The sequence below is a fragment of the Engystomops pustulosus genome, chromosome 4 (assembly GCF_040894005.1).
Source record: "Engystomops pustulosus chromosome 4, aEngPut4.maternal, whole genome shotgun sequence".
In the NCBI taxonomy this organism is placed as follows: domain Eukaryota; kingdom Metazoa; phylum Chordata; class Amphibia; order Anura; family Leptodactylidae; genus Engystomops; species Engystomops pustulosus.
The window spans coordinates 5576818-5589102 of NC_092414.1; the positions used below are offsets into that span (position 1 = coordinate 5576818).

Below are 12285 nucleotides of genomic sequence, written 5' to 3' on the forward strand. Positions count from 1 at the left end.
TGGGGGGTACATGATGTTATCAGGCTGCCCTGTATCTATGGGGTGTGGGGGGTACATGATGTTATCAGGCTCCCCTGTATCTATGGGGTGTGGGGGGGGGGGTACATGATGTTATCAGGCTCCCCTGTATCTATGGGGTGTGGGGGGTACATGATGTTATCAGGCTCCCCTGTATCTATGGGGTGTGGGGGGTACATGATGTTATCAGGCTCCCCTGTATCTATGGGGTGTGGGGGGTACATGATGTTATCAGGCTCCCCTGTATCTATGGGGTGTGGGGGGGTACATGATGTTATCAGGCTCCCCTGTATCTATGGGGTGTGGGGGGTACATGATGTTATCAGGCTCCCCTGTATCTATGGGGTGTGGGGGTACATGATGTTATCAGGCTGCCCTGTATCTATGGGGGGGGGGGGGTACATGATGTTATCAGGCTCCCCTGTATCTATGGGGTGTGGGGGGGTACATGATGATATCAGGCTCCCCTGTATCTATGGGGTGTGGGGGTACATGATGTTATCAGGCTCCCCTGTATCTATGGGGTGTGGGGGGTACATGATGTTATCAGGCTCCCCTGTATCTATGGGGTGTGGGGGTACATGATGTTATCAGGCTCCCCTGTATCTATGGGGTGTGGGGGGTACATGATGTTATCAGGCTCCCCTGTATCTATGGGGTGTGGGTGGTACATGATGTTATCAGGCTCCCCTGTATCTATGGGGTGTGGGGGGTACATGATGTTATCAGGCTCCCCTGTATCTATGGGGTGTGGGGAGGTACATGATGTTATCAGGCTGCCCTGTATCTATGGGGTGTGGGGGGGTACATGATGTTATCAGGCTCCCCTGTATCTATGGGGTGTGGGGGTACATGATGTTATCAGGCTGCCCTGTATCTATGGGTTGTGGGGGGTACATGATGTTATCAGGCTCCCCTGTATCTATGGGGTGTGGGGGGTACATGATGTTATCAGGCTCCCCTGTATCTATGGGGTGTGGGGGGTACATGATGTTATCAGGCTCCCCTGTATCTATGGGGTGTGGGGGGTCCATGATGTTATCAGGCTGCCCTGTATCTATGGGGTGTGGGGGGTACATGATGTTATCAGGCTGCCCTGTATCTATGGGGTGTGGGGGGTACATGATGTTATCAGGCTCCCCTGTATCGATGGGGTGTGGGGAGGTACATGATGTTATCGGGCTCCCCTGTATCTATGGGGTGTGGGGGGGGGGGTACATGATGTTATCAGGCTGCCCTGTATCTATGGGGTGTGGGGGGGGGGGGGGTACATGATGTTATCAGGCTCCCCTGTATCTATGGGGTGTGGGGGGTACATGATGTTATCAGGCTCCCCTGTATCTATGGGGTGTGGGGGGTACATGATGTTATCAGGCTCCCCTGTATCTATGGGGTGTGGGGGGGTACATGATGTTATCAGGCTGCCCTGTATCTATGGGGTGTGGGGGGTACATGATGTTATCAGGCTGCCCTGTATCTATGGGGTGTGGGGGGTACATGATGTTATCAGGCTCCCCTGTATCTATGGGGTGTGGGGGTACATGATGTTATCAGGCTGCCCTGTATCTATGGGGTGTGGGGGGTACATGATGTTATCAGGCTGCCCTGTATCTATGGGGTGTGGGGGGTACATGATGTTATCAGGCTGCCCTGTATCTATGGGGTGTGGGGGGTACATGATGTTATCAGGCTGCCCTGTATCTATGGGGTGTGGGGGGGGGGGGTACATGATGTTATCAGGCTCCCCTGTATCTATGGGGTGTGGGGAGTACATGATGTTATCAGGCTCCCCTGTATCTATGGGGTGTGGGGGGTACATGATGTTATCAGGCTCCCCTGTATCTATGGGGTGTGGGGGTACATGATGTTATCAGGCTGCCCTGTATCTATGGGGGGGGGGGGGGGTGGTACATGATGTTATCAGGCTCCCCTGTATCTATGGGGTGTGGGGGGTACATGATGTTATCAGGCTGCCCTGTATCTATGGGGGGGGGGGGGGTACATGATGTTATCAGGCTCCCCTGTATCTATGGGGTGTGGGGGGTACATGATGTTATCAGGCTCCCCTGTATCTATGGGGTGTGGGGGGTACATGATGTTATCAGGCTCCCCTGTATCTATGGGGTGTGGGGGTACATGATGTTATCAGGCTCCCCTGTATCTATGGGGTGTGGGGTGTACATGATGTTATCAGGCTCCCCTGTATCTATGGGGTGTGGGGGGTACATGATGTTATCAGGCTCCCCTGTATCTATGGGGTGTGGGGAGTACATGATGTTATCAGGCTCCCCTGTATCTATGGGGTGTGGAGGGTACATGATGTTATCAGGCTCCCCTGTATCTATGGGGTGTGGGGTGTACATGATGTTATCAGGCTCCCCTGTATCTATGGGGTGTGGGGGGTACATGATGTTATCAGGCTCCCCTGTATCTATGGGGTGTGGGGAGTACATGATGTTATCAGGCTCCCCTGTATCTATGGGGTGTGGGGGGTACATGATGTTATCAGGCTGCCCTGTATCTATGGGGTGTGGGGGGTACATGATGTTATCAGGCTCCCCTGTATCTATGGGGTGTGGGGGGTACATGATGTTATCAGGCTCCCCTGTATCTATGGGGTGTGGGTGGTACATGATGTTATCAGGCTCCCCTGTATCTATGGGGTGTGGGGGGTCCATGATGTTATCAGGCTCCCCTGTATCTATGGGGTGTGGGGGGGGGGGGGGTACATGATGTTATCAGGCTCCCCTGTATCTATGGGGTGTGGGGGGGGGGGGGTACATGATGTTATCAGGCTCCCCTGTATCTATGGGGTGTGGGGGTACATGATGTTATCAGGCTGCCCTGTATCTATGGGGGGGGGGGGGGGTACATGATGTTATCAGGCTGCCCTGTATCTATGGGGTGTGGGGGGGGGTACATGATGTTATCAGGCTGCCCTGTATCTATGGGGTGTGGGGGGTACATGATGTTATTAGGCTGCCCTGTATCTATGGGGTGTGGGGGTACATGATGTTATCAGGCTGCCCTGTATCTATGGGGTGTGGGGGTACATGATGTTATCAGGCTCCCCTGTATCTATGGGGTGTGGGGGGTACATGATGTTATCAGGCTCCCCTGTATCTATGGGGTGTGGGGGGTACATGATGTTATCAGGCTGCCCTGTATCTATGGGGTGTGGGGGTACATGATGTTATCAGGCTCCCCTGTATCTATGGGGTGTGGGGGGTACATGATGTTATCAGGCTGCCCTGTATCTATGGGGTGTGGGGGGTCCATGATGTTTTAGGGCTCCCCTGTATCTATGGGGTGTGGGGGGTCCATGATGTTTTAGGGCTGGGAGGTTATGCTGAGCTTTGTTGTGCGACACTAGTATTTCAGGTATTGTGATACAACAACTCTCAGCGTACACAGCAAAGTGGAGCATGCTGGGAGTTGTAGTGTTTCTATCCCTGTCCTTCCTCAGTCTATGGGCCTGGCATATGTTTGCAGCTGTGAGGGGTTAACAGCGGGGACGTCAGTCGTGTTCTGGAAATAGAGCCGTCACATGGTCTCCTGGCACCAGTCACACTTGGCACTTGGGGTATAATTATCTCCGTTCTCTACCCATCGTGGGCATGGAATACAGACAGGATGGCGGGGGGGGCAGGGCTAGCGGGTACCGGCAACATAGGGGTTAAACCTGCAGACAAACCCATCTAGGAATAGCCTGATGGGGGTTATAATCCTCCCGCTGGTTGGCATGTGGTGCTGTTATTTAAAGGGACCTGCGCTGACGTCCTGCCCATGTCACATGTAACATACGTGTGGCGTCCTGCACATGTCACGTGTAACATACGTGTGGCGTCCTGCACATGTCACATACGTGTGGCGTCCTGCACATGTCACATGTAACATACGTGTGGCGTCCTGCACATGTCACATACGTGTGGCGTCCTGCACATGTCACATACGTGTGGCGTCCTGCACATGTCACATACGTGTGGCGTCCTGCACATGTCACATACGTGTGGCGTCCTGCACATGTCACATACGTGTGGCGTCCTGCACATGTCACGTGTAACATACGTGTGGCGTCCTGCACATGTCACGTGTAACATACGCGTGGCGTCCTGCACATGTCACGTGTAACATACGTGTGGCGTCCTGCACAAGTCACGTGTAACATACGTGTGGCGTCCTGCACGTGTAACATGTAACATACGTGTGGCGTCCTGCACCTGTCACGTGTCACATAAGTGTGGCGTCCTGCACATGTCACATACGTGTGGCGTCCTGCATATGTAACATACGTGTGGCGTCCTGCACATGTAACATACGTGTGGCGTCCTGCACCTTTCACATGTAACATACGTGTGGCGTCCTGCACCTGTCACATGTAACATACGTGTGGCGTCCTGCACATGTCACGTGTCACATAAGTGTGGCGTCCTGCACATGTCACGTGTCACATACGTGTGGCGTCCTGCACATGTCACATACGTGGGGCGTCCTGCACATGTCACATACGTGTGGCGTCCTGCACATGTCACATACGTGTGGCGTCCGTGTGCGCTGGGCCGCTGCTCGTGACGGGTGTCTGGTGTCTGGCGTTTTATTGGTGGCTGTTTATAGCCCTCAGTCCTGAAACTAAACCCCAGCTGCTCCATGTGGGGACGGGAGAGGAGACGCTCTGCAGGGACCCCGGAGACGCCACACCATGTGGGGGATCAGAACCAAATCTGTAGGAACCGATGCTGAGGAATGGGGGGCACTTAAAGGGGAAGGGTTCTGGGGTGACTGTAGAGGGGGTGGTTAATGCCCAAGTCTCTACATAAATGACAGACTTCCCCTTTAAGTCCCCGGAGGCTGCCATGTTTGTGTGATGTCAGAGGAGGCGGAGCTGAGACTTTGTATTGTTTTTCTATGTAATTGTTACATTGTATCTTTCAGAGGGAATGTATCTCGGTGCACGTCGGCCAGGCCGGGGTGCAGATCGGCAATGCATGCTGGGAACTCTTCTGCCTGGAGCACAACATCGAGCCGGACGGCACCGTCCAGGAGGACAAGAACAAACCAAACTCCTACGACGATTCCTTCACCACCTTCTTCAGCGAAACCGGGAACGGGAAGCATGTCCCGCGAGCCGTCATGGTGGACCTGGAACCCTCCGTGGTGGGTAAGTAGAAGCAGCGCAGAGCGTTTCAGAGATACAACCTGCTGCAGGAGGTTACAGACTGAGATTTTACTCAGGGCCACAGCAGCGCAGAGTATTTCAGGACAGGATTTTGCTTATCATGTAGAAGCAGCACAGAGTATGTCAGGAGTATTAGACACTCATCATATTAACCATTTCTGCAGATGAGATCCGGGCCGGGCCGTACCGCCACCTCTTCCACCCGGAGCAGCTGATCGCTGGGAAGGAGGACGCCGCCAACAACTACGCCCGGGGTCACTACACCATCGGCAAGGAGAGCATCGACCTGGTGCTGGACCGCGTCCGCAAACTGGTCAGTGGGTAGGGAGAGCGCCCCATGCTACAGGGTCAGGGGTACACAAAGGTGCCCTGTGCCATAGGGTATAGAGTCAAGGGTACATATAGGTTCCCCGTGCCATAGGCTATAAGGTCAGGGGTACACGTACATCCCCCGTGCCATAGGGTCAGGGGTACACTTACGTCCCCCTGTGCTCTAGGGTATAGGAACAGGGGAACACGTAGCTTCCTCCTGTGCCATAGGGTCAGGGGTACACAGAGGTGCCCTGTGCCATAGGGTATAGAGTCGGGGCTAAACGTAGGTACCCCCGCCATAGGGTATAGGGTCAGGGGTACCTGATGCTGGACCGCATCCGCAAACTGGTGAGTGCATAGGGAGGGTGCCCCGTGCCATAGGGTCCAGGGTGCACGTAGGTCCGAAAGTAACAGACAGAAAATGTTCCAGCTCGCCAGCCTCTATAACCACAGTCTCCTCCAGCACTATGGCTCCAGCTCATGGAAATCCTGTGAATTGGTATTTCTTAATTTGCGCTCAGGTGACATCCAGGTATAACAGAGATAAACGTCTACGCGTTTCACGTGGTTCACCCGCTCTTATTCATGACTTATGTGCGAGTGTTTCCACATGAGGTTGTTTCCCTCTCCGTGGATTTTCCACATAAGGGTCTGGCGGACCCTCGCACATATGACATGAATACGAGCGGGTGAACCATGTGAAATGCGTAGACGTTTATCTCTGTTATACCTGGATGTTACCTGAGCGCAAATTAAGAAATACCAATTCACAAGATCTCCATGAGCTGGAGCCATACTTTTTTGTACACATAGGTCCCCCTGTGGTCCTGGTGCTGGATCGCATCTGCAAACTGGTGAGTGCGTAGGGAGGGTGCCCAGTGCCATAGGGTATAGGGTCAGGGTACACCTAGTGCGCCCCGTGCCAGTGTATAAGGTCAGGGGTAAATGTAGGTTCCTCGTGCCACAGGGTATAGGGTCAGGGTACACCTAGTGCGCCCCGTGCCAGTGTATAAGGTCAGGGGTAAATGTAGGTTCCTCGTGCCATAGGGGTATAGGGTCAGGGTACACCTAGTGCGCCCCGTGCCAGTGTATAAGGTCAGGGGTAAATGTAGGTTCCTCGTGCCACAGGGTATAGGGTCAGGGTACACCTAGTGCGCCCCGTGCCAGTGTATAAGGTCAGGGGTAAATGTAGGTTCCTCGTGCCATAGGGGTATAGGGTCAGGGTACACCTAGTGCCCCCTGTGCCATAGGGTATAGAGCCAGGGTACACCTAGTGCGCCCCGTGCCATAGGGTATAGAGCCAGGGTACACCTAGTGCGCCCGTGCCATAGGGTATAGAGCCAGGGTACACCTAGTGCGCCCCGTGCCATAGGGTATAGAGTCGGGGTACACCTAGTGCGCCAATGCCATAGGGTATAGAGCCAGGGTACACCTAGTGCGCCCAGTGCCATAGGACTTAGGGTCAGGTACAACTAGTGCGCCCCGTGCCATAGGGTATAGTGCCAGGGTACACCTAGTGCGCCCGTGCCATAGGGTATAGAGCCAGGGTACACCTAGTGCGCCCCGTGCCATAGGGTATAGAGCCAGGGTACACCTAGTACCCCCTGTGCCATAGGGTATAGAGCCAGGGTACACCTAGTGCGCCCCATGCCTATAGAGTCGGGTACACTGAGGGCATCTCCATGCCATAGGGTGTCGGTGTTACCCTCACTCCCTCTTGTCTCTGCAGAGCGACGCCTGCTCCGGCCTCCAGGGTTTCCTCATCTTCCACAGCTTTGGTGGTGGCACCGGCTCCGGGTTCACCTCGCTCCTCATGGAACGCCTCTCCCTGGACTACGGCAAGAAGTCCAAGCTGGAGTTTGCCATCTACCCGGCGCCGCAGATCTCCACGGCGGTGGTGGAGCCCTACAACTCCATCCTGACCACCCACACCACCCTGGAGCACTCGGACTGCGCCTTCATGGTGGACAACGAGGCCATCTACGACATCTGCCGCCGCAACCTGGACATCGAGCGCCCCACCTACGTGGACCTGAACCGGCTCATCGGGCAGATCGTGTCGTCCATCACCGCCTCGCTGAGGTTCGAGGGTGCGCTCAATGTGGACCTGACCGAATTCCAGACCAACCTGGTGCCGTACCCGCGCATCCACTTCCCCCTGGTCACCTACGCGCCCATCATCTCCGCAGAGAAGGCGTACCATGAGCAGCTGTCCGTGGCCGACATCACCAACTCCTGCTTCGATCCCTCCAACCAGATGGTGAAGTGCGACCCCCGGCACGGGAAGTACATGGCCTGCTGCATGCTATACCGCGGAGACGTGGTGCCCAAGGACGTCAACGTGGCCATCGCCAACATCAAGACCAAGAGAGCCATCCAGTTCGTGGACTGGTGTCCTACAGGATTCAAGGTACAGACTATACCTCAACCTATCTACATGTAATACTGACTTATACTCCAGTCACATCCAGAGCTGCATGCAACTTCTCACCTCCCTGCCGCCCCCTGCTGGTGCAGAGCATGCACAAGGTCACTACACCACCAACAATGCAATGCAGCAGCGTGCAGGACATATTCTTAGTATAACAGCTTGAGATGTGACTAGAGCACCCATTGACAATGGCAATCAGGTACCACAGCAGCACAGAGTATTTCAGGACAATAGTGCAGAATAAGGATTGCAGAATGCAATGAGGAAAGAGCAGAGTCCCCAGCAGCACAGAGGATTTTAGGAAACCAATGCAAACTCTCAACGATCCACAAGCGACGTTGCAGTACTGAACATTATAGGAGCACATGAAGAATCTCTGCAGCTTTGGTTGTGACTAGAGTACATATTTATTATATTTAGTGGATTAAACAAGGTCTGCCAGCAGCACAGAGTATTTCAGCACGATGAGTGCAGAGGATCCTGTAGAAGGTCATAGTCTGAGAATGATGTGGTAGAAGGGGCAGAGTCCCACAGCAGCACAGAGTATTTCAGGACACGTTTGTGCTGATTTTGTGGTAGTGCTGAGAGTATTTCAGGAAGACACTGTTATCCCAGACTGCAAGGATTCGTACATTGCAGCCCTCTACAACACACAGGGATGTGTGGAGGCAGCTTTGGCTGTGACTAGAGTATATATATAATATATTTTCAGTATCAGATAGTGATATATCTATGTCTTCTCTCCACGGGCAGGTTGGCATTAATTACCAGCCCCCCACGGTGGTGCCCGGGGGTAGCCTGGCCAGGGTGCAGCGGGCGGTCTGCATGCTCAGTAACACCACCGCCATCGCTGAGGCCTGGGCGCGGCTCGACCATAAGTTTGACCTGATGTACGCCAAGCGAGCCTTCGTGCACTGGTATGTGGGGGAGGGCATGGAGGAAGGAGAGTTCGCGGAGGCACGAGAAGACCTGGCGGCCCTGGAGAAGGACTACGAGGAGGTGGGACTGGACTCATTCGAGGAGGAGAAGGAGGGAGAAGAGTAACAAGAAGATGAAATAAATTTCTGAAAACTCCCAGAATCCTCAGTGTACGAGTTATTGTGCCAAGTGCACCCGGGCCATGCCACCCGCATCATAGGAGGATCATCTGTGCTGATAATGACGGGGTTAATGTCATGTGATGGATTCATTTCATTTAGTCACTTTGTAATCACACTGCACTGCATCCAGTGTTATGTATATCCAGAGCCTCCTGATGCATGGATGGAATTCCCAGTTCATACATAGAATTCGAATGTTACAAGAAAGTAAATGTAACTATTATAATACTGCCCCCTATGTACAGGAATATAACTACTATAATACTGCCCCCTATGTACAGGAATATAACTACTATAATACTGCCCCCTATGTACAGGGATATAACTACTATAATACTGCCGCCTATGTACAAGAATATAACTACTATAATACTGCCCCCTATGTACAGGAATATAACTACTATAATACTGCCCCTATGTACAGGAATATAACTACTATAATACTGCCCCCTATGTACAGGGATATAACTACTATAATACTGCCCCCTATGTACAGGAATATAACTACTATAATACTGCCCCCTATGTACAGGAATATAACTACTATAATACTGCCCCCTATGTACAGGAATATAACTACTATAATACTGCCCCCTATGTACAAGAATATAACTACTATAATACTGCCCCCTATGTACAGGAATATAACTACTATAATACTGCCCCCTATGTACAAGAATATAACTACTATAATACTGCCCCCTATGTACAAGAATATAACTACTATAATACTGCCCCCTATATACAGGGATATAACTACTATAATACTGCCCCCTATGTACAAGAATATAACTACTATAATACTGCCCCCTATGTACAGGAATATAACTACTATAATACTGCCCCCTATGTACAGGAATATAACTACTATAATACTGCCTCCTATGTACAGGAATATAACTACTATAATACTGCCCCCTATGTACAGGAATATAACTACTATAATACTGCCCCCTATGTACAAGACTATAACTACTATAATACTGCCCCTATGTACAAGAATATAACTACTATAATACTGCCCCCTATGTACAGGAATATAACTACTATAATACTGCCCCCTATGTACAGAAATATAACTACTATAATACTGCCCCCTATGTACAAGAATATAACTACTATAATACTGCCCCCTATGTACAAGAATATAACTACTATAATACTGCCCCCTATGTACAAGAATATAACTACTATAATACTGCCCCCTATGTACAGGGATATAACTACTATAATACTGCCCCCTATGTACAGGAATATAACTGCTATAATACTGCCCCCTATGTACAGGAATATAACTACTATAATACTGCCCCCTATGTACAGGAATATAACTACTATAATACTGCCCCCCTATGTACAGGAATATAACTACTATAATACTGCCCCCTATGTACAGGAATATAACTACTATAATACTGCCCCCTATGTACAGGAATATAACTACTATAATACCGCCCCCTATGTACAGGAATATAACTACTATAATACCGCCCCCTATGTACAGGAATATAACTACTATAATACTGCCCCCTATGTACAGGAATATAACTACTATAATACTGCCCCCTATGTACAGGAATATAACTACTATAATACTGCCCCCTATGTACAAGACTATAACTACTATAATACTGCCTCCTATGTACAAGAATATAACTACTATAATACTGCCCCCTATGTACAGGAATATAACTACTATAATACTGCCCCCTATGTACAGAAATATAACTACTATAATACTGCCCCCTATGTACAGGAATATAACTACTATAATACTGCCCCCTATGTACAGGAATATAACTACTATAATACTGCCCCCTATGTACAAGAATATAACAACTATAATACTGCCCCCTATGTACAGGAATATAACTACTATAATACTGCCTCCTATGTACAGGAATATAACTACTATAATACTGCCCCCTATGTACAGGAATATAACTACTATAATACTGCCCCCTATGTACAGGAATATAACTACTATAATACTGCCCCCTATGTACAAGAATATAACTACTATAATACTGCCCCCTATGTACAGGGATATAACTACTATAATACTGCCCCCTATGTACAGGGATATAACTACTATAATACTGCCCCCTATGTACAGGGATATAACTACTATAATACTGCCCCCTATGTACAGGAATATAACTACTATAATACTGCCCCCTATGTACAAGAATATAACTACTATAATACTGCCCCCTATGTACAGGAATATTACTACTATAATACTGCCCCCTATGTACAGGAATATAACTACTATAATACTGCCCCCTATGTACAGGAATATAACTACTATAATACTGCCCCCTATGTACAGGTATATAACTACTATAATACTGCCCCCTATGTACAGGAATATAACTACTATAATACTGCCCCCTATGTACAGGAATATAACTACTATAATACTGCCCCCTATGTACAAGAATATAACTACTATAATACTGCCCCCTATGTACAGGAATATAACTGCTATAATACTGCCCCCTATGTACAAGAATATAACTACTATAATACTGCCCCCTATGTACAGGAATATAACTACTATAATACTGCCCCCTATGTACAGGAATATAACTACTATAATACTGCCCCCTATGTACAGGAATATAACTACTATAATACTGCCCCCTATGTACAGGTATATAACTGCTATAATACTGCCCGCTATGTACAAGAATATAACTACTATAATACTGCCCCCTATGTACAGGAATATAACTACTATAATACTGCCCCCTATGTACAAGAATATAACTGCTATAATACTGCCCCCTATGTACAGGAATATAACTACTATAATACTGCCCCCTATGTACAGGAATATAACTACTATAATACTGCCCCCTATGTACAAGAATATAACTGCTATAATACTGCCCCCTATGTACAGGAATATAACTACTATAATACTGCCCCCTATGTACAAGAATATAACTGCTATAATACTGCCCCCTATGTACAGGAATATAAATACTATAATACTGCCCCCTATGTACAGGAATATAACTACTATAATACTGCCCCCTATGTACAAGAATATAACTACTATAATACTGCCCCCTATGTACAGGAATATAACTACTATAATACTGCCCCTATGTACAGGAATATAACTACTATAATACTGCCCCCTATGTACAGGAATATAACTACTATAATACTGCCCCCTATGTACAGGAATATAACTACTATAATACTGCCCCCTATGTACAGGAATATAACTACTATAA

At 49.4% G+C, this 12285-nt stretch overlaps 1 protein-coding gene across 1 annotated transcript; it reads left to right on the forward strand.

Moving 5' to 3' along the window:
- Positions 1-4602: 4602 nt before the first annotated feature.
- TUBA8 (tubulin alpha 8) lies at positions 4603-9017 on the forward strand. Its single transcript, XM_072144873.1, has 5 exons — positions 4603-4741; positions 4951-5176; positions 5359-5507; positions 7236-7916; positions 8691-9017. The coding sequence occupies exons 1-5, from the start codon at positions 4718-4720 to the stop codon at positions 8979-8981; spliced, it is 1371 nt and encodes a 456-aa protein (XP_072000974.1). The 5' UTR covers positions 4603-4717; the 3' UTR covers positions 8982-9017.
- The last annotated feature ends 3268 nt before the right edge of the window (positions 9018-12285 follow it).

What these genes read in the sequence shown, in the direction of transcription:
- TUBA8 (XM_072144873.1), top strand. Translation starts at nt 4,718, where the DNA reads ATGTGGGGGATCAGAACCAAATCT. An exon ending in GGGGGATCAGAACCAAATCT is followed by an intron (nt 4,742 to 4,950) that starts GTAGGAACCGAT and finishes TGTATCTTTCAG; the next exon opens with AGGGAATGTATCTCGGTGCA. An exon ending in CCTGGAACCCTCCGTGGTGG is followed by an intron (nt 5,177 to 5,358) that starts GTAAGTAGAAGC and finishes CCATTTCTGCAG; the next exon opens with ATGAGATCCGGGCCGGGCCG.